General features: G+C 37.7%; 5 protein-coding genes across 5 annotated transcripts in view; 3 read left to right on the forward strand and 2 right to left on the reverse strand.

Annotated features, from left to right (window-relative positions):
• LOC129796209 (mitochondrial uncoupling protein Bmcp-like) overlaps positions 1-26557 on the reverse strand; it is a 590308-nt gene that overhangs the window by 282003 nt on the left and 281748 nt on the right. The gene's annotated exons all lie outside the window — the stretch shown is intronic.
• On the reverse strand, positions 112-13293 carry LOC129796099 (histone-arginine methyltransferase CARMER). The gene is made up of 6 exons (XM_055837821.1): positions 13017-13293; positions 12506-12634; positions 12232-12434; positions 9843-10069; positions 8929-9767; positions 112-1519 (listed from the first exon to the last, which is right to left on the reverse strand). Exons 1-6 carry the CDS (start codon positions 13153-13155, stop codon positions 1317-1319), a joined length of 1740 nt encoding a protein of 579 aa, XP_055693796.1. The 5' UTR covers positions 13156-13293; the 3' UTR covers positions 112-1316.
• Positions 14374-16970, forward strand: LOC129796113 (organic cation transporter-like protein). The gene is made up of 3 exons (XM_055837845.1): positions 14374-15498; positions 15870-16708; positions 16778-16970. The coding sequence occupies exons 1-3, from the start codon at positions 14847-14849 to the stop codon at positions 16916-16918; spliced, it is 1632 nt and encodes a 543-aa protein (XP_055693820.1). The 5' UTR covers positions 14374-14846; the 3' UTR covers positions 16919-16970.
• Positions 17088-20372, forward strand: LOC129796101 (organic cation transporter protein-like). The gene is made up of 4 exons (XM_055837825.1): positions 17088-18683; positions 18749-19578; positions 19648-19846; positions 19945-20372. Exons 1-4 carry the CDS (start codon positions 18032-18034, stop codon positions 19983-19985), a joined length of 1722 nt encoding a protein of 573 aa, XP_055693800.1. The 5' UTR covers positions 17088-18031; the 3' UTR covers positions 19986-20372.
• On the forward strand, positions 21764-24958 carry LOC129796105 (solute carrier family 22 member 3-like). The gene is made up of 3 exons (XM_055837828.1): positions 21764-22624; positions 23368-24070; positions 24565-24958. Exons 1-3 carry the CDS (start codon positions 21831-21833, stop codon positions 24769-24771), a joined length of 1704 nt encoding a protein of 567 aa, XP_055693803.1. The 5' UTR covers positions 21764-21830; the 3' UTR covers positions 24772-24958.

Consider the following 26557-nt stretch of genomic DNA (forward strand, 5'->3'; position numbering starts at 1 on the left):
CTTTAACTGTAAACAAAAATCAAAGCCATGTCGGTGAGAGAACGTTAAGGAATTAACCACACTAAGGAACTAGAACACGCCAAGAATTTCAACGGAGAAAGTAAAATAAAATTTAGAGCTGCACACTTCTGAGAATGTCTTTATTTTTAAATGTTCTTCAATAAATTACTTTATAGTATCTTTTTTTCATTCAATTTAATATTTTTCTTATTAATCTCGTTTCACTGGATGCCTCATTGCAACACATTGACTATTTTTTATTATTTTTTGAATATTTCTTTTTCGTTTCAATAGATTTTTAAACAACTAAATGATTTTTTAAAAAAGGAATCTCTTTTATTTTCCTGCTAAACGTGCAAATAAAATATTTTTTAAAATAGTTTTTGAATCAATGATAAAAAAAATCGACGAAGAACATTTTTTTTCTAAATTTGAAGATTGATGCAATTTAACATAAATTAAAAAAAAACATACAATTTTTCCCAATGAACATGTAAATGTAAAATGAACGCATAAAACATAAAAATGCTATTTCTTTCATTAAAATTGGATGCTTCTTTAAGAGATTTTTCCGTCATTGCTTTTTCTCTCTGCAAAACTGAGCATTTCTTTTTCAATAATTTTCAAATATTTTTTGTTGATAAAACTTGCACAATTTCATGCCTAAAATTTTTCTGTTAAAATATTTAACGCGTCTTCACAATTCATTTTTTCTTCTCGCACACATATTCTTCTACACATAATTTATGTAACTATAATTGTATAATTTTAATAAGGAAAAAAAATCCCTACGATTTTTTTATTCATCACTTGTCTTGTTTTTCTGCTAATAAAAAAAAATCTTTTCTTTTGTGTCACAATAAAATAAGGAGAAAAAATTTTCTACTTTCTTTGCAGAGATTAATCAACATGATTTTTCTTTCCACAAAATCTTTTTTCTTTTAGTTTTTTTTCAGCATGCTCTACCCATTCATTTTTCTTTTTGTTTTTTAATATTTATAATTTTCTGCGTGTGGGTGTCTGTGTGTGTGTTTTAATAATAATTGTTTTGAATATTTGATAAATATTCTTCCTTGAGTCAAGTAAATATATATATAGTTTATATCTTAATGTAGATATTTTATCGTAATCATTGTGAATTTTTCTTTTATCTTCTTCGCAAGTGATTTTCTTTTTCATTTAAATCTTTTTCATTCTCTCTCACTTATCATCGCTTGAAGGGGGAGTGGAAGGAGTAAAGAAGAAAATATGCTGCCTTTACCTTTTTTTTTCTTTGAGGATAATTCCACAATGCTTTGTGGTTGATGGTGCGCATCCTATTTTGGCCGATAGACAGTGCCATTCATTAAATTTTGCTGCTGCAACGTCGATGTGGAGAGAAAATTGTTGCTACTACCACCCACCAAATTCATAACGGCCGTCACGGAGGATGGTAAATACCCAGCAGATGCATTCATTGTATTCTGCACACGTCCAGTACTCGGAATGCATCCCGGATGAATTATATTGGACTGATTACCTGCAAATGAGATTATTGAAAAGAAATTAATAAACGATGTTTATTTTTTTCCAATCCCATAAAATCCACAGAGGAAAGGAATTTGCGATAGATTTCGGATAGAATTTTAATTCATAACCGATTCAATATGCTTTTTCACGTAGTTTGTCTTCTTTAATGGAATTTTTATTTAACCTCTAGGCCGCCAAGCGGGGTCGTTGAACGACCCCAGCCCTATATTTCGTGCTATAACTTAATAAATATAAAAGATACCATTCCCATCTTTTGGAAATAAGTTCTTTGGTTATCTGGGGAGGTTGTGTAAAAATTTCAGCTCAATCCGTCCACCACAAGAAAAGTTATTAAGGAAAATGTAGAAGAAGGGAATTCAAAAATTGGTGTAACGGCCATGCTGCGGAAAATTTCTCAGAATGAAGTTAGTCACATCATAAATCATATGGTTGAAGGGGGTTGAAGGGTTGTGTTTACTTTCTCACTTTACCATCTCAGTGTCAGAATTATCGCGAATAAGTAACATAAACAACATAAAACATAATTAGAAGCATATAAATGTGCAAAACAATAAAGAATATTCGAGAAATATTGCCATTTATCACGGTGCGGGAAGTGAGGGGAATGTGGGGAAGTAGTGAAAAAAATAGCAGTTGCGGTCAACTTCGTGGCAAATTTCTCACGAAGAAAGTGTGAAAAAGGAGTGAAAAATGTTTTTCCCTAATATCTTCTTCTGCGTGTTTCCGGGTGGCGAATTTGTGATGCAAGGGGCAAGAGGACTATATAAGGAGTCTAAAGGTAGTGACCCGACAGTTCCCGGTTTTATAGTTTATGAGAAAATCGACTTCCTTCTTGGGGTCGTTCAACGACCCCACCTTGGCGCTCTAAGGAAGCTCCAAGGTCTTGGCGGCCAGCAGGTTAAAATCTTCCTTGTAATTTAAAGGAAAAAAGAAAAGATTTGATTATTCTTTTAAATATTCTGTTTTCTAACCTTCAAATTCAGCTGTAGAAATAAAGAATGGTGTAAAAAGAAATTAAAACTCAAACATCTCCAAACTTTTGTAGAGGAAATTACATTCAACTCTAGCAAAAACATCTAGCTAGAGCTGCAATAGAGAAAGGAAATTTTCGACGATGAAATCAAAGAATTTCAATTCATCAAATTAATAACTTACAAAGAATTTCCTCAAGACAATTTCAGGAATTTTAATACATCAACTATTCTCTTGAAAGATTCTTTTGTTGGTTTGAGGAAGTTTTCATCAAGATAGAAAGAATCTCCAGTGAATTTGATATAAAAGTAATTTAAGAAAATAACGAAGGACCCTTTGAAAGAAAAATAAATCTCATCACAATTTTTTCCCAAAAAAAAATTATCGAAATTTAATGAAAAATCTCCCAAATTTATTCTTCTTGAGTAAAATGTTGCAAGAAATTAGATAGTGTTAAGGTAAATGTGTAATGTCCACTCACCTGTAATGAGTGTGTGGAGTGTATGTTGAATCTATGTTGTGTGACTGTTGTGTGCGCTGTGTTGTCACCTGTAATGAGTGTGTGGAGTGTATGTTGAATCTATGTTGTGTGACTGTTGTGTGCGCTGTGTTGTCACCTGTAATGAGTGTGTGGAGTGTATGTTGAATCTATGTTGTGTGACTGTTGTGTGCGCTGTGTTGTCACCTGTAATGAGTGTGTGGATGTGTATGTTGTGTCCGGGTTGAAGGACAATAAAATTTTTGAACTTCTTCGTCCTTCTAAATTCACTGGATTGGAGGAAAACTTGGAATTTTCACTTTGTTTTGTGTGTTGGCACGTTTGTCTTCTTTGTGGTTTTTTCCGGAAGTGAATCTGACAGTGATGGCATGTTTTTGTTTTTGTTTCGTCTTCTTCTTCTTCTTTGAGTTGTTGTGTGTAATTTATTTTGTGACGGGTGCTTGTCAAATTTTGTGCGTAAAGTGCGTTAACATGCTGGGGGGGGTTATGCTGAGGGCGATAGTCCCTCAACCAATGACTGATGATGGGGAGTTATCTTCCTGCCAACAAGCCCCCAGAGATTGTGCATCTTTCTGGTTCCATCTTGCGCTGCTGATTGCTGGATAGTTCGTGTCACCACGCACAATGCTGATGTCTCCAAATGCTAACATTCTGCGCCTTGCGCTTCTCAGCTTGAACGAGAGAGCGCCATGTGACTTCCAGTTGGTGTTGACTATCGTCCTTGTCTTGTATTCCGCAGGTGGGTTCCTACTAACTTGGTGATATGAACTGTCTGGCTTGGATCTGATCTTTGGGATCACTTTCCCGTGGGGACGTGGAGAAATCCCATCTTTCAGGTGTTGTGATTGACGTCTGGGGTTTACTGGAGGGCGCTGGTTTTGACTGGGGGATTGACGAGGTACCGTTGGAGAACCTGCATGTAGAACATCCCGTGGTGCTGAAGCAGTGGCAGCCATGCATACAGTTTGTTGAGCCGACAATTTATTCCGATGGGCTCCTGAAATTACCCATCCAAATTGGGTTTCCTTCATGATCGGAAATCCGGTGCCCAAACGGATTACATTGTGGGTTAATATATCATTGTAGAATTCATTTCCTATTAGTAGGTCAATCCCCTGAGGCACATGCCATGCGGGATCGGCCAGGATCAGTTCGTCTGGGATTGGAATGTCTTGGGTGTTAACCTCCCAATTAGGAAGCTTCTGTTGTAGGATGGATGGGACAATCTGACACATCAGTGTGAAGCTAACTTCCTGATTGGTTCGCGGCTTCACCACACATTTCAGTTCATATTTTGATTGGGTTGTTCCTGCGCCTGCACTACCGATCACCGTGTCTGAGCCTGAGAAGGGCAGCTTCAGTCTTTGTGCAAAGGATTGCGACAAAAGGTTTGCCTGTGCACCCGAGTCCAGTAATGCTCTACACTGAACCAGGTTCCCATGTTTATCGAGGATTCTGACTACAGCCGTCTCCAGGAAGACTCTTCTGGCCGACTTAGAGGAGGTGGACGAACCAACGAGCACCGCTGATTGCTCCACATTCTCATGCGTTTGGGATCCCTGAGATTGTGTGTCGTCATCTTCGGCGACTTGATCAACTGTGGCTACGGCTGCGGTGTTCGATGTTGGTTGAGGGGTAGCGAGCGCAAATGCGTCATGAAGAAGAGTACTATGGGGTCCTGCACACTTCCTGCATGCGAAGAATGTACATTCCTTGGTCTGATGAGTATCTGTGAGACATTTACGGCAGAGTTTATTGCTGCGAATCAATTCTAGGCGGTCGTTGGGAGCCATTGTTGTAAATATGGGACATCTAAAAATCTTGTGGTCTGTTTGGTTGCATGCATGACATCGAGCGGTGGAATTGGCAGATGTGGATGCCATGACTGTGCTGTTGGACCCCCTGGTGCCAAATGGTACTGTTGAACTCGGTCTAGTTGGAGCTGAGGTTCCCTTGGACACTATTGGGTGACATCGTTCAATGGATTTCATGCGGTTTTTTAAGAATTGCATGAATTCTGGAATGGTAGGGGAGTTGCTGGTTAACTCGCGAGACCATAAGACTTTCGTCTCCTGATCAAGTTTGTTAAGCAACAAATAGATGACCCATGGATCTCTGCTAGACACGCTCATGGCATCCAGTGAGTTCAGCACTGAATTTGCTGTGGTATAAAGTTCCATGAAGCTTGCCGGGGTTGGATTGGTAACCGTTGTCATCTTGCAGAACTTCTGGACATGGTGGTGGACAACAGCAGCCTGGTCTTCATAGTGTGACAAAAGCACGTTCCAAGCAACGGCATAATTGTCTGCTGACACCGCCAAATCCTCAATCAGTCGCTTGGCAGTTCCCTTCACCGACATCATAAGGTATTGCATTTTTTGGACGTGACTTAGTCTACTGTCTCTGTCTACCATGGTGATGAACATGTCCTTGAAATGCTGCCATGCAGTATATTCACCAGAAAACTCAGGAAGGGAAAGGGTTGGTAGTCTTGGGAGTGCGTGGTTATGATTTTGAGTTCCACTAAGAAGTGCCTCTCCAATTTTGTCCAGGAGTCTTGTGTTCCTCATTTCCGCTCCCGCTTGAAACTCAACGAGACGATTGAGAACTTCTCCCAGCGAAATAAGGTTCGGTTGCATGGTTTGAGGTATTGGGGTATGTAGTCGGGAGGGTCCCGCATGGGGCTCCCGGGGAACATTGTCCGAAGTGGAAAAGAGGGGTTTATTCGTAAGGGATTCAGGAATAGAATGAAATGCTGAGGGCCCTTGTTGTGGTTCATGGCTAGTCACCGGTGGACCCTCCTGTTTAGCTTCATCTTCCTCCGAGTCTTCGCATTGGCTCAATAATTGCAACAGCTGATATGTAAGTCGCTCGATTCTAGCCTGCAAAAGAGCGTGCTCTTCTGCCTCATTTTCCTTAGCTGTCTTACTTGCAATTAATGACTCATGCACCACCTGTAACTGTACTTCAATGTCTTTAAGCTTGGTAAGATTCCCCTGTACATCCACCTCTGTGACTGCTTGGTGCTCAGTAGTGACTCTTTCCACGTATGCTTCGATTCTTGTGAGGTGCCCTTTAAGGGTGATCCTCTTTTCCGCCAAAGGCATGTCGAATGAATTATGCCCTTACTTTGCAAAAAACTGGGAGCTCGGGGGATATTATAAATATTTGGCAGAGCAATTTCTAAACGAGGACTGTAATCGTTTAGCGCTGCTTCCGAGTCAACTCAAATTGGTTGACCAAGGTCTCGGAGGACCATAAAATGTTAAGGTAAATGTGTAATGTCCACTCACCTGTAATGAGTGTGTGGAGTGTATGTTGAATCTATGTTGTGTGACTGTTGTGTGCGCTGTGTTGTCACCTGTAATGAGTGTGTGGAGTGTATGTTGAATCTATGTTGTGTGACTGTTGTGTGCGCTGTGTTGTCACCTGTAATGAGTGTGTGGAGTGTATGTTGAATCTATGTTGTGTGACTGTTGTGTGCGCTGTGTTGTCACCTGTAATGAGTGTGTGGATGTGTATGTTGTATCCGGCTCGAAGGACCATAAAATGTTAAGGTAAATGTGTAATGTCCACTCACCTGTAATGAGTGTGTGGAGTGTATGTTGAATCTATGTTGTGTGACTGTTGTGTGCGCTGTGTTGTCACCTGTAATGAGTGTGTGGAGTGTATGTTGAATCTATGTTGTGTGACTGTTGTGTGCGCTGTGTTGTCACCTGTAATGAGTGTGTGGAGTGTATGTTGAATCTATGTTGTGTGACTGTTGTGTGCGCTGTGTTGTCACCTGTAATGAGTGTGTGGATGTGTATGTTGTGTCCGGGTTGAAGGACAATAAAATTTTTGAACTTCTTCGTCCTTCTAAATTCACTGGATTGGAGGAAAACTTGGAATTTTCACTTTGTTTTGTGTGTTGGCACGTTTGTCTTCTTTGTGGTTTTTTCCGGAAGTGAATCTGACAGTGATGGCATGTTTTTGTTTTTGTTTCGTCTTCTTCTTCTTCTTTGAGTTGTTGTGTGTAATTTATTTTGTGACGGGTGCTTGTCAAATTTTGTGCGTAAAGTGCGTTAACAGATAGAAAAGCAACATTTTAATTAAAAACTCCACAGAAATGAAAGAACTTTAACACTTAAATTCCGCAACTAGTAAATAAATCACTAGATGAAAGCTCACAAAGGTCTCCCTTTTGATTTTATGCATAAACCATTTTTAGACAAATCACAATTTTGACGTGAAAATTGATGTGTTGATGTTTTCGGTGCGATCAAATATTCGTTTGTTAAACAATTCTTGGCAAAAATACGCGAAAATTGATAATTTTCTTTTTTTTCCTGAATAAGTTGTTAAAAAATTCAAACAATGACGTCAAAATTGTGATTTTTTTATCTCTCCATCTTTTCAATGCACGAAACATTCATGCTAATGTTTCATCGATGATTTTTAATCGTTTTGACAGGGTCATCTTATGCTTCATGCATTGAAATAAACAAAAATACAATTGTGACGTCATTTTGTGCATTTTTAAACAAAATTTTGACGTTTTATTGTCACCAGATCCCACAGAAAAGCAAAATAGAAATAATAGATTATTTCTTTTCACAATTTTCTACAAGATTGTTTTCTTAACTCTTTGGCGTTCATTGGGCCATATGTAGACTCTAACGTGAAACATATTATTTTCCCATATTTTACTTAATTTAATTATTTTTTTCAACTTATAAATCCATTAACCTCTAGGCCGCCAAGCGGGGTCGTTGAACGACCCCAGCCCTATATTTCGTGCTATAACTTAATAAATATAAAAGTTAGCGTTCCCATCTTTTGGAAATAAGTTCCTTGGTTATCTGAGGAGGTTGTGTAAAAATTTCAGCTCAATCCGTCCACCACAAAAAAAGTTATTAAGGAAAATGTAGAAGAAGGGAATTCAAAAATTGGAATAACGGCCATGCTGCGGAAAATTTCTTAGAATGAAGTTAGTCACGTCATGAACCGTGTCTCAGTGGGGTTGTTTTTATTTTTCACTCTACCTTTTCAGTGTCAAAATTATCGCGAATAAGTAGCATAAGTCGCATAAAACATAGTCAGAAGCACATAAATGTTGTAAAGAGCAAAGAATTTTCCAGAAATATTGCCATTTATTACGGTGCGGGAAGTGAGGGGAATGTGGGGAAATAGTGAAAAAAATAGCAGTTGCGGTCAACTTCGTGGCAAATTTCTCACGAAGAAATGGTGAAAAATGAGTGAAAAAAAGTTTTTCCCTAATATCTTCTTCTACGTGTTTTGTGGTGGAAAATTTGTGACGCAAGGGGCAAGAGGACTATATAAGGAGTCTAAAGGTAGTGACCCGACAGTTCCCGGTTGTATAGTTTATGAGAAAATCGACTTCCTTCTTGGGGTCGTTCAACGACCCCACCTTGGCGCTCTAAGGAAGTTCCAAGGTCTTGGCGGCCTGCACGTTAAGTTTAGGTAAATTAAATCAAAGAAGAATATCGCGATAAAAGAAGCGCATGTTTCAATGATTTTATGTTTCACGTGGACGCGACAGGGTTAAATGAGATTTTAGCCCGTATTCATAATTTATTCCAAGACGAATTTATTCAGCACTTAGAGAAACTGTCCCCACAAAAATTCAACAAAAAACCGCAATTTAAAAAAATATCTAAAAATGATTTTATAAAATCTTAAAAAAAAATTTTCCGGAGGAACGAATTTCCGTATTAACTGGGACTAAATGGAAATATAAAAATAGTGAAAGATACTTGGAAAAGCACCCTTCACACATGCATGAAAATAATGTATTTGAAAAGAACCTAAAAACGGGTATCAATTTCAAATGAAAAATCAATGAATTTGCTCAAACTCAAATCATTGAAAAATATCTGGTTTAGGCGTTTAGGATACAAAAAAGGAAGAATGTAAAATAAACTTACCGAGTCCAATGAGATTGGTATTAAGCATAGGTTGCCCAATATCCATGGAAGCCTCGCCGAGTCCATTAACGGAGATCCCATTGACCAAATTGACGGCATTTCGGGCACCCTGAGCATCGAGTTGCGTCCAGAATGCCTCAGATGGGGATGTGGTATTATTACCCGGTGGTGGTGGTGCCGTAGCACCTGTGTAGCGGAAATAGGGATTCTTGAGGTCAAATGTATTGCTGGAAGCAATTGTCGTTCCCTCAAGCTTCAATTCCATCGTCACATCGTAGCTCTGGCGATTATTTGCCACAAGGAGGACACGTCCCGTTAGCATTTGTCCCTCCTTGGCGAAAATTGGTGTTTGCAGAAGGCACCGTACCTGGTACCAGTGCGTCAGTGGCTCCGTTGGGGATGTCGACAGCCAAATTTGCTGTGTTGACCCCGTGAAGGCGACATCAAACCAAAAGGCAAGCCCATGACATATCCCCGTTTCGAGTATATGAAACTCCAATGGGATATCAATACGATGGAGATCACTCTCATCGGCTGTTAGGAAGTCCACAACGTGCCGTACGGATTTTGCCATGCAAATACGTATGTCAAATGTGTCAACAATTGGCTGGCGGAAGTATTCCTTCATGGCGGCATTTCGGATGCGACTGAGATCGACCCCATGGAAGCTTGTTTGGTACCAAAAACTAGCTTTATTGAATTGCTCTAAGTAGAGTGCTTCATCCGTGAATGGGGCCACATGCAGATCTCCGCGCGACGGAAACATCTTTCCACCTGGTTTCAACCATTTTCGTGCATGCAAATACGTCTCTAGCATTCTCTCATTGTACAGCATGTACCTTCAAAAGGAGATTTATTCATTGATTTTTTGTTTTCTTTCTTTGGTTTTTCTTTTTTGTGTTAAAAAATCTCACCCCATTGGCTCCGAAATGATTATATCCACCTCCTGTGGTAGATCAATCTCCTCAATTTTACCCGCTATCACGACAATTTTCTCCGAGAGGTGGTTGGCATTGACCAACATCTCAGCATATTGTGCCATATTGCTGGCTTCCACGGCATACACGAGCTGAGCACCAGCTTGTACAGCAAAGAAGGATAAGATGCCAGATCCAGCGCCCACGTCTAATACTATTTTATTCTGTCGACAACGACACTACAGTTAGTCAAATTTATTCTTCTACAAAACCCCTCATTTGGGAGGTATTTGAATTCAACAGCAAAGCCCCTTTCGTGAGATAATTGAGCTACCTTCTTGCGTGACTACTTAGTGGTTAATTGTGTGGTTCTCCTCAAGAGCACGCTAATGGCAAGAAATTGCAACTAAAACCTCTTCTTTGAGCTATAAATGTCGCTAATTTTGTTCAAAAGTAAAATAATTTGAGAATTTTAACAATTGCAGATTTTTTAAAAACTATTCTATTAAAAAATGTATTTTTATGATTTTTTTATTAGGAAAAAACTCATTTTTAAAGTCCTACTGCTTTTTTATCTTTTCAAATTGTTTTTTCACCTCTAGGTAAAGCCTAAGTGTATTGACTGTGAAATAAGGATAAATTCCTGATGATTCTAAAACTAATCCCTCGAAACGTCACGTTAAAATAGTAGGTAGTTAGTTGTTTTTACTGACGTGAAATGCATGATTCAGATTTCTGGGTTTTTCTTCGGATCGGTATAATTTGAGATTAAAATACCAGAGCTTTCGGCTCTACACAGAGCCTTCTTCAGTGGCTACACCGAAAATAAAAGTTCGTAGTATTGTTCGTCAAATTTCGTGAAAGGTTCGTAACTCCAATGCTTTTATATGGGAAAATTCACTACCAGGGAGATTAACCCCATTTTATGAACCTGGAGGTGAATTTTCCCATGTAAAAGCATTGGAGTTACGAACCTTTCACGAAATTTGACGAACAATGCTACGAACTTTTATTTTCTGTGTATGGAAGAGTTTAATTGGACGTTAGGCAGCTGTAAAACTTTTTAAAATATTTTTCTCAAAAACATACTCAAAACATTGGTGCTTTGTAGTGCTTGATTCTGTGTAGATCCGAAAGCTCTGGGATGAAGACTCTGGTATTTTAATCTCAAATTACACTGATACGACGAAAAACCCGGAAATATGAATCGTTAAAATTGTAGGTATTGAGAAAGTTCTCGAAAAATGATCTTTTAGATTTTTTTTTTGGAAATTTTAACCCTTGGAGGATCGATATTTCTAACCTAAAAAAATTCGATTTTAATTTTCTCCCAAAAAAATGATCTTCCAAGTTTTCTTTAAACGAACTTGTAGAATTTATATCGAAATGATATTTTTTTTAAGACTGACAATTTAATAAAGTCGAATTGGCCACTGTGGCCAGCAAAATCCTCCAAGGGTTAATGTGCAGATTTCTTTGTAAACAAGAACAAGGATTTTTTTTTAATTTTCCATGCTCAAACAATATATTTACTTATGCCCTTTATGACATAATTCTAAATAGTAAGGCCATAATCAAAAATCTATACAAAAAAGCGTTTTAAGAAAGGATTAAGAACGTGAAGAACGTTTTCTAGTTAAAGAAGATAAAAATAATAAACATCAATTGCATTGGAATGAACAATTCTTGTTAATTAAATTGAAAATTGAATTGTTCGACGTTTTTATCATGTTTGACAGGCGTTTGACATTTCTTATTCAACGTTTGACAATTTTATTAGCTCAAAGTTTTTTTTTAACATTTTGACGTTTGATGTTTCTTTTGTAGTGTTTGACATTCTTTTCTTTTTGCTCCTTTTGACATTTCTTTTCTAACGTCTGATATCCTCTTTTCAAATGTTTGACGGTTTAAGTGTTGGCATTGTAGTTTTTAGCTTTTAAATAATAATTTTTAACATCAACAAGAAAAGTGAAATTTTAAGGATTTTTTTTTATAGTAATTCAAATACCTTTCCATCCTACCTGGCTACACAACTTTTGCATGGGTTGTGTAGGCTTTATCTATATACCTACCTTTAGAGATTTTCTTTGAAAAATTACATTGTTTTCTCTCTCTAAAAATCACTTTTTTGGCTCACAGTGCAAGATTCCCATGAAAACCCATCCAATTAGGCGATTAAAATAAACCCAAAGAGTTCTCCCGGGGTAAAGGGAGCAGGGTAAGGAAACTCATGAAAATTTAATGAAAATATCGCGTTTTCGCATTCTTTTTTGGTGATGAATAAGTAAAATGGGTCACCCCCAGGTGAGGACTTTCTATGGGTTTGTGTGGGGGTGGACAACACTTGAGTATGGGGAAGGGTGTGGGAATGCGTGGGCGTACGTACATGAAAGTCGTTGATATTGCTATGAATTGCCTTCTGGTAGGTGCTTGTCCGGACGAAATCTTGCATCATATTTTGCTGCTGACTCAAGTATCCGTAGAATTGAAAATATTGATTGGCGGATGATTCTTCCGTGCGCTGTGAGAATACTGAATTGGCTCGTCTACCCTTCACAGTGTTGATCAGTTCCCGGAATTTTCGGACGTCTACAAGAGCGCAAACAAGAGGGATTTATAGAAGGAAAATTCTTAAGTATACAATGTTTTGCAGAATTTACCTGAGTCCGAATTGAACACTATACAGAGATTTTCATCTTGAAGCGAGACAATCTGCCCACGGGCCCCCATACGTGCGGTGTCTGTGCTAGACTTGAAGGGGAACTCGAAGCTGTTGCTCTCGTCATATTCTAACACCCCCCGGGAGGAAAGAGAAACCAATTAGTTCCCAAGCAGGTGATTGACTTTACCAACTTCAGTGCGGGCTAGACAACCGGAAGAACGCAAAAGAACGTGCAAAAGATGCCCCCATTTGGCAGCAAGTTCTGCCGGCAATGCAAAAAGGTCACCCGAAATTTCGGGGATTTTCCACGTTTTGTGCCTCAAAATACAACACATCGCACCGCACACATACACCCGTGGCTCGTGGCATCTTCTGCACGACTTGCGGTGGCATAGTCTCGCGGTGGTCGCGTTCCCTCCGCACCTCTGCGGAAATTTTGCACACAAAGAGACGCCGACTGGCTGTCAGTGGCACCCTTTGCAGCCCCTTTTCCACCTCAACCCACTCACCGGGAACTATTTTAACACTGAGACCCTGTGGATCGTAACTACAAATAACAAATATTGTTGTTGTTTTGAAGCGATCGTTCAATTTGCCATCACTATCAATATTATAAACATTTGCCGCACGCAGAACATCCGCCGCCATATTTGACACATCTGATACTGGGCAAAATGAAACTTTCACTTCCTAGAGTTCTTATTGAAAACAATAATTAACCCTTTTATGACCACTAAGATTACTTGTGTCACTTGTGTTTTTCTCTATTCTTTTCAACATTTTAAGAAAAGCTTTAAAAAAAATAATACATTCACTTAAATTCTAATTTTTTATTACAAGTTTTCCTTCTCTAAATAATTGAAATTGTGAAGAAAATAATCTTTCGAAAATTTGTAAATATTTAGGGATTTATTTCTTCCAGTACATCCAAACCGAGGAAAAAGTTATTCAGCAAATTGTGCTTAATTGGAATATTTTCAGACAAAAGCAGACATTTCATATGATTTTCCAAAAAAAAAATTCAAAAATCTTAAATTCTAATTTAAATTTTCCTCAGCTCAATATTTCAGTTTCTTTAAAAGTTAGACATGCAATTTCTGCCCATAAAAATTCTTACAAGACTCTAGAAAGTCTAAAATTGAATCTAGAATCGTTAAGAGGTCGATATAAATGATTAGATTAGATTCTTCCCATGAACTTGCAACATATACTTTTGACCGTTACTGACCGTTTTCATGGGAATTTGTTCAATGAATTACTCTATCAATGAATACAAGCAGTGAATCACCCCAAAAGTGATTGATTGGGAAGTGAGAACACCTCATAGTGTCTCCGTGTAAGTAGAAAACAGCTTAATTCTTATCGGTCGTAAGTTAGTGAAAAAATCGCACGGAGGCACTTAAGATGAATGAGGAGCTTTATTTGTGAGGAGTCTCTGTCACAGGTGATAAAATACAATTGACTAATCTTTGGATTCGCAAAGACTCGCAACAACTCACCGCAAAATTCACATCAAGAAGCTCGATAAGGTGGGTACATTCATGGAACTTTTCAAAGAAAATTTCAAGATTTCAGAATATTTTCCTCGTTTTACTTTTCTTGATTAATTTTATAAATTAAACTCGGGAATTGCCGTTCAAAAATTTATAATTTTGTTTTAATTTAATCAGTACGATGTTTCGGAGATGTATGACTCCTTCCTCAGGTACAAATTATTTGGGGGGTCTTCAATCAGCGCTTTTCTATTCTCTCTGAGGGACAAATCACACGGTTTTACTTCCCAAACATTTAATGACTGATCCCATAATAATTCTGTTTTATAAACGAATTTGAATACTTTTGTGAACAAAATATATTTTGAACGTCAGTTCAATTTATTCTTGCACCAAGGCTCTACTACGGCGTGACGTAGAGAAAGCAAGCCCATGAAAATGTTTTGCCTAAATTCATCATTTAATCAGAACTCATCTTTTCAACACAAAATTTAGTTTTAGACGCAAAGTTTCTTTGAATATATAGCATGTAGGACTATTAATTGCAAGAAGACAAGTAAAACGAAATTCTCAATATTTCAAAACCTTTCTACTTTTCCACATTCTTCAGAAGCCTTTTTGCGAAATCTTTTATCGCTCCCACAAGTTGATTACTTTATATCTCTCCCGAGCTTCCATAATGCCACCAATTGATCCAATGAGTCGAATATTAATTGTAAACGCTTGTTAGTTAGTTGTTGGACACCAAACAGATCACTAGGAAAAGCCGAAAGCTCTGAGAAAAATTAAAAGGAGAACAATCCTAAAAAAAATTAAAATCAGTTAAAACTACAAAAGTTCGGTGAAATGTCCATTGAAGATGGAAGAAAATTTGATTTGGATCTCCTGATCCAACAGATAGGACCTTTTGGGAAATTCCAGCTGATAAACTACCTCCTAATCTGCCTTCCGATCGCCTTAACTGCCATGTACACGCTGACCTTTGTCTTCACAGCAGGAGATCTTGACTACCGTTGTCGGATACCAGGATGTGATGGAGATAGCGCGAGCCTCGATGCCCCATTCTTGGACTTTACAACACCCAAGGATGGAGATAAATTTTCCAGCTGCCAGAAGTTTCTTCATACTCCAAATGCAACCGTTACAGATCAGTGTCAAGCAGATTTGTTTGATCCAAATCAACTTCGAGATTGTGCTGAGTTTGTCTATCAGGACGATGAAACAACAATCCTCAGTGAATGGGATTTGGGATGTAGTGAAGAATGGAAGCTCTCACTGGTCGGGACCATTAACAATGTGGGTCAATTTGTCTGCCTCCCAATGACTGGTTACTTTTCAGATCGCTTTGGGAGGCGAACAGCCTTCGTTCTGGGAAATATGTTTGCTGCTGCCTTTGGCCTTATTAGATCCTTCTCAACGAACTACATTATGTTCATTATATTTGAATTTCTCGAACCTGCTCTTAGTGCAGGTGTCTACAGCGCAGGCTTCATTCTCGGTGAGTATCCTGTGAAATAGTTTTTTTTTAAATAATTTTTATGTGCTTCTAACCCGATCTTGAAAAGTCTGTAACAAAGAGAAGTTCAAAGTCTATCCCAGAAGTGAGTTATAGAAGCTCCCCTTGCATTCACTGACTAACAGATGATTGATTGTTATGTGCAAAGTGGAAGGTCTCAAAATATCCCATCCATACACTTCACCTTCTAAGTCACATTTTCCGGGGAATCCGAAACATTTCAAGAGCCTCTCGAGATTACATGCTTTTCCAAACTGTTTCACAACATGCTTCTATCCACCGTTAAGTGTTGTGCACGATTCTTGATTTTTCCTTCTTCAAATTATAACAAAAGTTGTTTGATTGCATTCCAGGAATGGAATTGGTTGGTCCAGAAAGAAGAGTCCTCGGAGCGTTCTTCATTAATGTTTTCTATGCTCTTGGAGAAGCTCTCCTGGGGCTTCTGGCAATGCTAACGAGAGACTGGCGTCTCCTAATGCGAATTGCTTATGTACCAACCTTCATATTTATTATCTATCGCTGGCTCATTCCTGAAAGTGCCAGATGGTTGCTCAATATGAACCGTCCACGTGCAGCAGCGAAGATTATTGATTCAGCTGCTAGAATGAATAAAAGTCAATTGACGCCTGATGCAAGGAGAATGCTTGATCAGGCTTTGGACAAGAATGCTGCAAATTTGGAAGAAAAAAGTGAGAAGCTGAAGGAAGAGGAACCAAAAGTTAAGGAATACCGCTTGATGGCTGCTTTTAAGTCCCGAACACTTGTGCTGCGTCTCATTAATTGCTCCTACTGCTGGATGGCAATTTGCTTTGTCTTCTACGGCATGAGCATGAATTCCGTAACCGTTGCTGGTGATAAATATCTCAATTTCATCATGACCTGCCTGATTGAGATTCCCGGAGCTGGGCTATGTTGCTTGGTTATGGATAGAATTGGACGACGACCTGTACTGTGTATAAGTCTCATCTTGAGCGGAGCTTGCTGTATTGCCTTCATCTTCCTCTCAGATCTACCAGAAGCTGCACAGCTCACAGTCTTCCTGCTTGGAAAACTCAACATTAGTATGTCCTTCATCACAATCTACGTCTATACGGCTGAACTATTCCCAACAGAACTCAGGCATACTCTCTTGGCTGCTTGTTCGATGTTTGGACGTGTTGGATCTATCCTTGCTCCCTTTACACCGCTTCTGGTAAAAATAAATTCCTAGAAGAGTTTTATATATAAAAAAAAAAAATTTGATTTAATTTTTTCCTTTTAGGGAAAATACGTGGAAGCCCTTCCAATGATCCTCTTTGCCACATTAGCTATCTCATCCGGAATTTTCATCATGTTCGCCCCTGAAACTCTCAACAAAACTCTTCCAGATACCCTTCAAGAGGCCGAAGATATTGGCACGTGATAACATTTTTGCCCAAGATAAATTGTAAATAAAGACTTTGTGATAAGCGCAATGTATTTAGTCTCCCAATGAGCTAACTTCTTCAAATTGTTTTTGAATAGGATAGGATTATTGTGTAGCATACCGAGCATACCACAAGCTAGTTCAAGAGGAGTAATTTCCTGCATTGTTGAACATATTTATTTACTATTTTTTTTATATATTATTATTTATTTATTTAAGGATGATAAAATATGAGTTTATTGACTCCATTTCAGGTATTTAAGTGAAGTTTACGTGGAAATTCCCACGTGCCGACATTGAAAATGTGATCGTTTTAGGTTTACTTGAACTCTAAAAGCAAATTATAAAAAACGATACAACACTATAATTCCAGAAGATGATAATTCTTATCTTTAAAGTGCTTGGAGTGGAGAGATTTCAAAATGGATTAATAAATGGCTTAAGATGAAGGGGTGTCTTAACCCTCCGTCCGCCATTAGGGGTATGTGCCCGACTACAGAAATATTTTTTATTAGGTACAAAATAATTTTTATAGGTAGAAGATTAATGAATTTAATAAAATTCCGAAAATTCTAACAATTTGCTTCGGTCACGAATGAGTTAATTTTACTGAATCATCATTAGATCCACATTGAATTTTATTTCGTTAAACGACTGAATGGGGGGCAAATTTGTGATAGAGACTTATCTTATCAGAATTATCACAATAATTTCAAGAAGTTACTCTATCTCTGACATTGATTCCGATTGCTATTGGCAAAAAAAGTAGTTTCTTGGACAATGTAAAAAGGCCACAAAAAATCCCACGCAAGTGAAGACCACAGAACTCACATAAAGAATCATATAAAAAAATATTAATGTATATGCAATAAATCACGGGAATATCTTATAAAGATACGTATATTGTATTGTATATAGTCGTAACATTTTTTCTATCTTCACATAATTTTTATATACATAAAATGTATGTTATCTTTATCTACGTAATTCCATGTGTCTCAATGCTTTAGTATTTTACTTTTAATCAGTTATCGACAAAACCTACAAGTGAACGTTTGCTTTTGTTAATTCATGTGATATATTTTGTGGTGAGAAGATCAGCTCGTGAGAATGTCCATTGAAGCTGAAAAGAAATTTGATTTGGATCTCCTAATCCAACAGATAGGACCCTTTGGGAAATTCCAACTAATAAACTATCTCTTGATTTGCATTCCCATAATCTTCACGGGAATGTTTTCCCTTGGATTTGCCTTCACAGCAGGAAATCTTGACTACCGTTGTCGGATATCAGGATGTGATGGAGATGATCCGAGCCTCTCTGCTCCATTCTTGGACTTTACAACACCCAAGGATGGAGATAAATTTTCCAGCTGCCAGAAGTTTCTTCATACTCCGAATGCAACCATAACAGATCAGTGTCAAGCAGATCTGTTTGATCCAACACAACTCCGAGACTGTGCTGAATTTGTCTATCAGGATGATGAAACGACCATCCTCAGTGAATGGGATTTGGGATGTAGTGAAGAATGGAAGTTGTCGTTTGTAGGAACAATTTCCCAACTAGGCTACATTCTAGGACAACCTGTAACAGGATACTATTCGGACAAATTCGGGCGACGTACAGCCTTAGTTATAGGCGGAATACTGGCTGTTATATTAGGCATTACACGATCATTCTCTGTCAACTACATCATGTTCATCATATTGGAATTTCTAAGTTCCTTCGCTTGTTCTGGAGTCTATAATTCTGGTTTTATTCTAGGTAAGTCAGTAAAGAAAAATTTCAAATAGTTTTATATTTAACTAAACTCTACTGAAAAATTACAGGATTGGAATTAGTCGGGCCTGAACGACGTAGTTTGGGAGTATTCTATATTAATGCCTTCTACGCCGTTGGTGAGGCTCTCTTGGGATTCCTAGCTATGCTAACAAAAGACTGGCGTTTTCTTCTTCGCATAACTTATGCCCCTGCCATCCTTATCTTAATCTACCGTTGGCTTATTCCCGAAAGTGTAAGGTGGTTGGTTACAATGAACCGCCCCCGTGCAGCAGCAAAGATCATTGATTCAGCCGCCAAGATGAATAAAAGTCAACTAACGCCGGAGGCGCAGAAAATGCTATCTGAAGCTTTTTATGAGGATTGTGAAATCTTCAGTGAAAAGGAGAATAATGCAGAAGATGTGGAAGAGTGCAACCCATTTGCAGCTCTCAAATCTCGTACTTTACTCCTGCGCTTTCTGAACTGTTTGTTCTGTTGGTTTAGTATTTACTTCGTATTCTTCGGCCTAACTCTCAACTCTGTTGTAACTGTTGGGAATAAGTATTTAAACTTCATCCTTAATTGCCTAATTGAGGTTCCAGCTGCTGCGATATGTTGCCTGGCTATGGATAAATTTGGAAGACGTTTCGTCGTTTGCGTTAGTCTGATATTCTCAGGGATTGCCTGTCTAGCCTACATCTTTATCACATCAGACGTAGCAGAAAATGTTAACTTAGCACTATTTCTATTTGGTAAATTCAGCATAACTATGGCAATTATCACAATCTACGTCTACACAGCGGAACTATTTCCAACGAAGCTTCGCCTAACTTTCCTATCCGTTTGTGCAACATTTGGCAATATTGGAGCAATGCTAGCTCCCTTCACGCTACTTCTTGTAAGTTTTTTTTTTATGAAAAATTATTCGACAAAAATTAATAATTTATTTATTCTCCAATTTTTTAAGGGAAAATACTTTGAATCCTTGCCCATGATCTTGTTTGTTGCTGTTGCAATTCCAGCAGGGATTTTAATTCTTCTATCACCTGAAACACTCAATCACACACTACCAGATACAATTCAAGAAGCAGAAAATATTGGAAGGAAAAGGGGAAAGAGAAAAATTAATTTGAAAACCGCAATTAGTCAGTTGTCAGTTTCCAAAGGTAATGAACATGATGACGAAGTAAATAAATTTAAAATATCTCATCTGAACAAAAAACAAGTTACACAAGTTTAATTTAATTTTTTTTATTTATTGCAGAAGTTGCAGCAAAGTCGTTTATTGAGAATGGTAGCACTTAAAGTATTTAATTGGATGTACATAGAATGGGATTAGACGCTCTTTGAGACATCAGTGTATTTATTTAAGGAATTTATTTTTAATTTCTTTAGTCTGTGATTGTTCTTTTTGGTAAAATAGGAACAATCCTTCCGGTAGCATCAGACAAAGAGACGGTGGATCAACCCAGGATCAACCCAAACGGTATCCTTTCAATTTTGGCCAGAGCTTTCGATGCTTCTACACAAAATTGAAAGGATTCCTTTTTGAGTTGATCCACCGTCTCCTTGGCTGACGCTATCAGAAGGATTATTCTTATTTCACCAAAAATCAAAATTTTTCGTCAGATCCTACCGGAGTCTGTGATTCTTCAAAATCAGTATGAAATTAAATGAGATAATTAAAAAAAACATTTTTTTATTTAAAAAAAAAGTTAAAAACGAAAAAGAAATCAGGGAAATCAGATGACATTTTGCTGTTGAAAGCGTTGAAAGCTTAAAAAATTGAAAATATTGATGAGCTTTTAATTTAAGAGTGAGAGCTTTTGGAATTCACTTTAGAGATGTGTTAGTCAGAAGGTGAAGCTTTTAGTGGTGGAAAAATGTAGAATATTTATAATTGAACTCAATATCTACCAGCATGTTTAAAGAATTTCTGCAAAGGACGTTATGCACGATATTGAAGATTTATCAATTTCTCTGTTTTAAAGAATATTTTTTTTATTTTTTTAGGATAATTTAATTAAGTACATAATTGTAATCATGAGGATCATTAATTTATCTATCATTTATTTATTTATCAAAGCGTCATAAACGATATAAAAAACTCAAGGAAATGTTGCATAAAAAATATATTTTTTAAATAAACTTTTACCTTAAATTTATCTTTTATTAAACAATGCTACAGCTTATTTTAAGCTCCAGCTATTAATCGTACAATTTATCAATTTGCATGCACAACATAGAGACTTCCCGTTGGCAGATAACGTGTAAAAATGCTAATGCCGCGTATTTTGGCGCATATTCAATAAAAAACATTTAATTCACGTGCTTCGAACGTTGCACTTTTCCCGCGCTTTTTTCCGGCATCTTCCTATTTGCAAATTTAACATATTTTTTTTTATTTATTTAATTTGTACTTGAGCCACTTGCTATCTCATGGAGGAGGAAACTCACAGAAACAGATGAAATAAAAATAAAAAAGTAGTGCGTGGAGGAATTTAATCCAAATATTTGCAAAGAACTTTTCTCACCACTCAATCTCGCGCGCGCGGAAAAACTTTCCACTGTTGACTTGTCTATTTAATTGGGATGATTTTGCGATACGCACAAGATACTGAAGATTGGTCTTGTGTTGAGGCCATCGTGGGGGGGAGGCGTATCACGAGGGTATGTCCGTGAGTCCATTAAACCCGTCCTCGCGAATATAATAAAAAAAATGAGAAGAAATTCGCGAAAAAACCGCGATAGCAAAATATGTGGGGGATCAAAAGAAGCGCACTGAAGATTATGAGGAGATGCCCCCCCCCCCAAAAAGTGGGTGGTATGGGTGGATGGAAAATTTTTGGTATGTTGCCACTCATCTACGCAATCGCGAAGTGCGTCGATATGGGCATTTTGATAAATTAATTGTGTATGGTTTTTCAGAGCAAAGAGGCGAATTTTTTATCAAATTTCCCACTTATTCGCCTTTTTTTTTACTTTGTATGTTTTTCACATCATTTTAGTAATCAATTGGAGAGATCGTTAACTGCACTCCTCCTCATTGGGAGCTATGATGGGGTGCTCTACAGTGTATAGAATAAAGTGGAGTCAGTGCTGGAGAAGTTCTCACCAAGACAGCATCTCTTGGGGAAAAAAAAGCGCGCAATGTCGGAAAAAAGTATTCATCAGAAAAATCGTCATGAGAGTGAATCAAATTTTACGGGGATACTTGAGGAATTGGGTGATTTTGGACGTTTCCAAATATTCGCCTACATCCTCCTCTTCCTTCCGGTCTTCCTCACCAACATGTATACGTTGAATTTCATCTTCACAGCCGCCGAAATTGACTACCGTTGCCGAATTGGCGAATGCGAAGCCCCCGATGCTCCATTCAATTCCAATGAAACATTCCTGGATTACGCTATGCCACCTGGTCAGGAGTCCTGTCGACGCTTTAGCTACACCAACACCACAGGTGGTGAGTGTGTTGCATCGAATTTCAATCATAGCCACGAGATTGCGTGCAATGAATTTATCTACGCCGGTCCCGAACACACCATTGTGAGTGAATGGGACCTGACCTGCCCCTCTAATGAATGGAAGATCACAATGGTGGGAACATTCAATAATATCGGGCAGTTCATTGCTCTACCCATCACGGGATTCTTTTCCGATCGATATGGACGGAAGACAGCCCTAATTATTGGTACAGTCATCTGTGGTATTTTTGGCATCATAAAATCCTTCTCAGTGAACTACCCAATGTTCCTTAGCTTGGAACTCCTGGAAATGGCTCTCGGATCGGGAGCCTATAGTGCTTGTTTTGTGTATGGCATGGAAGCAGTGGGAGCATCCAAAAGACTCCTTGGGAGTGTCCTTATAACAAGCACCTATGCTCTTGGACAATCCTTCTATGGGCTTATAGCTATGTGGACAAAGGATTGGAGGAATATGATAAGGTGAGTGCTAAAAATTAAACAATTATTATCCCCTTTAAAAATTCTCTGTGGACTCAAAAATAACTTCAACATTTCCGCAAATTATCCATTTAATTTAACAAAGAGAATCTTCATAAAAAATTATTTTATTTATTTCGATCCAAATTGTAAAAATGCAGAAAAAAGTGCTTAACAAAGCACTATAAAGTCGGAAAATTTAATGACTCGCAGTGATAAAAAAAAATTAGGGGAGACCGGGGTTAAAAAATTCACTTAAGGGTTTAGAAAAAGCTCAAAATATCATATTTCCCAAACAGATAAAGCAAAATGTATAACTCATTTCTTTGGGAAATTTACTGCCCTACAACTCTGTCTCAGATCATTTTGTTCTACCTAGCTTGGAAATATGATATTTTAGGCTTTTTCCAAACCCTTGAGTGACTTTATTAGCCCCGGTCTCCCCTACCGTTTTGAGGAAAATTGAAATGTTTGAAATAATTATTTTTAATGCCGCCGTTCTTGTTGGTGAATAAACCCAACCGAAATAAAATTATTCGTAGAGGAAGATGCCCTACCATCTCCCCATAAAAATAAAATTTCTCAGCTATAAGAAAATTTTTAATTAATTGGTCTTTGCCGCGCTATATGAATTTACATTGATATAATTTCTTAGAGTCAATACAAATTCATTTCAATACGCAGCGCGTATTAATTTAAAAGAATCATAAAAGAAAAATAAATTGAGGCATTGCCTTCTGTCGCAGATGTGCCTATGCGCCGGCTTTTCTCCTCATCTTCTACTTCTGGCTCATGCCGGAGAGTGTTCGATGGCTCTTGGCCTCGGGGCACTACCATCGAGCACGCAGAATGATTAAGAAGATTGCAAAAGTCAATCGCGTGACACTCTCAGTGGATGCCCAGAAGATCTTGGATGAGAAGGTTGCAGGATCAGATCGTCTTCCGGTGGAACTTTCCCCGGAAACTACAAAAAAGAATCCCTACCCCCTGAGAACGGTCCTACACTCTCGCATCCTTCTCTGGCGCGTCGCAACGTGCTCCTTTGTCTGGATGACCAATGCTTTTGTCTACTATGGGCTTGTTCTCAACTCTGTGGCCATTGGTGGGGACAAGTATGTAAACTTCATCCTCATCTGCCTCATAGAATTGCCAGCATTCGTTATTTGCTACTTAATTGTCGATCGGGCTGGTCGACGAATCACCCTGAGTGTTTCCCTCCTGCTTGCTGGCCTCTCATGCCTCTGTCAGCTTTTCCTGCCAACTGAAGGAGCCGAAGCAGTCAAATTGGTTCTCTTCCTCACGGGGAAATTCTCAATTACCGTCTCCTTCACAACACTCTACCTCTTTACGAATGAACTCTTCCCTACGGAACTCAGGCACAGCCTTATGGCTACGTGCTCAATGATGGGACGATTGGGAGGGATAGTTGCTCCACAAACGCCTCTTCTTGTAAGTAAAATTATTTTAATTTATATTTCAACACTAAAATATTCAAATCTCTTCAAATTCTATAAAAGATTTCGATTGAAATCTCTGATTTAGAAATCCTAAAAATAAAATTAATCTGTGAGAGCTTTTACCAGGCGTCTCCACAGCAAGTTCTTTTTATTTTCAAAATTCATTCTCTCAATAAGTTTGTGACGCAAGAGATTTATTTTGAAAAGGAATATTGATAAGAAAATAAGTTATTTATGAAAATTAATTTAATTTTTGCATTACAAAAATAGAATTTCCATGAAAAAAAATCCAATAAGGAAAAATAGAGCAAATTAATGATGAAAACATTGTACTTCAAATACTTTACAATCATTCACTTGAAATAAGGCAATCAGAGTAGTATCAAAGATGGTGATAAAGGTTCATAAACTCTTGCTAAAGACAAATGATTTACGGGTTGATTGTTTTGCGGAAAATTCCATTGACAGTGACTTTTTTTCTTCAAGGGAAAATATGTGGATTTCCTCCCAATGACGCTATTCTTCAGTACAGCCTTCATCTCCTCCCTCATCATTCTTCATTATCCTGAAACACTTAATACAACCCTCCCGGACACAGTGCAGGAAGCAGAGAAGATTGGAGATAATTCCAAAGGACTGGTTGGAATATGGTGGGATAAAATCAAGAGGAAGGATCAAAGAGATCACAGATGAGGAAAATCCTTCAAGTTTTCCTTCACATCTCATGTATTATTTTATATAATTTTTTATTAATGTACAAATTGTAACGAAAACACAAGTGGTACAATAAATTCTTGTGCCTTCTGCTCATTTTTAGAATGAAGATGAAAAGATATTTTGTAAGATATTTTAGGAAATAAAAGGTTTATAAGTTGTTGAATTTTGAAAAGTGTTTGTTCAGCACAGCAATGTGGGTCAATGTGATAATGCCATGGCTATAAAATGCACAATCAACAGGATGATTAAGGTGAAGTAGCTGCTGCAAGATATTCCCATTAAGCTCATTGAATTGGTGTTTATCTCAATTTTTTTTTGTAATTCCCCGCACTTTTCTTCCCAGATAAACCGCCAATATCTTTAAATCATAGGGGAAAATGGGGCAGAGTCGCACAAGAGTTCAGAAAATAATCAAATATGAATAAACTATAAAAATTAACAAACTCCTTTTTTATTAAAAAAAAATCTGTTACCAAAAATCTTAATTAAACACTTTTCCCGTCCATTTTTTCAGCCATAAAATTCAATTTCCTCGCACGCAAGAAAAATCCAAAACATTTTTATAGAAAGACTCAACAACAAGCCCGCAGTCACATCCATTGATAAGTCAGTGTCATGCTCCTTATCAAATTCACATAATTATTCAACCATTGAGTGAGCTTTTTTGCCCCATTCCCCCAAGATGGGACTTTGGGAGCTAATTTTAAAACATTGTCTCCAATGCAAATTTGTTTTGTTCATGCTTTTGTGCCTGCGTGATTACAGTATCCATTAAATTGCTGATTAATTGCTTTATGGAGAGATTTCACGAAAATATATTGATGAACCTTGTTTTGCGACATTTTTTCAGGAAGACTTATACCCATAATTATTGCACATAATATTAAAAATTTCTGTTATATAGACAAAGTGAGAAAATGTTGAACTTGTGCTGTGTTGTGAAATAAATTGCGAGATATTTCATTGGAAAAATTTCCGAATATTAATTTTTTTTTCTTCAGCATACACCCTCCTTATCAAATATTTCCCATTTTGTGTCCAACTCCACAAAGTTGTGAGTTCGGATGAGAGGATCAAGGTGAAGAATGAACTTGGAAGAATGTACACTACATTCTGTAAGGCTGAGCCATGGGATGAGCTCAATAAATTAAAAGAAAAGAATTATCCAAATTAATTAGTTATTGGTTTGAATTCAAACGTTCTTTTCAGCTATGAACTTGAATAAAACTCTTTCGCGTCCATTAGGTCATAAGCTGACCCAAACGTGAAACGAGTGAAATATTTTATTTTCTCGATTTTGAATGAATTTAATTATTTTTCCAAGTTGGAAACACATTAAATTCATGTAAGAAAGGCCAAAGAAGACGATCTGAATGAGAAATGTCTCCTTAGAGCTTCAACAGAATAATTTTCGTGATAAAAAACCCTCAAGTTTCAATGTTTCACGTGGACGCGAAAGGGTTAAATAAAAATTTTGCAGTGGTCGAAGCGTCGCTGGAAATAATGGGATTAGAAAGGACCTAAGGATAATACAAAAAATCAAACTTAGAAAGCTCGCGCCTTGTGAATTAATTTTGAAGCTAATTAACGAATTGAATCATCAAAAAGTTCAATCTGATAGGAACAAATGAGGTCAATGGAACACTTGCTCGGATTTTGCTGGTTTTCTTATCACTCTCTCTCCATGGCAAATGCCAAAGTACACCACATGGGGTTGTCCTTTAACCTTGACAAACCCCAGGAGAGCAGAGTGGAGCCTAAA

The sequence above is a fragment of the Lutzomyia longipalpis genome, chromosome 4 (genome assembly GCF_024334085.1).
Source record: "Lutzomyia longipalpis isolate SR_M1_2022 chromosome 4, ASM2433408v1".
Taxonomy (NCBI): Eukaryota; Metazoa; Arthropoda; class Insecta; order Diptera; family Psychodidae; genus Lutzomyia; species Lutzomyia longipalpis.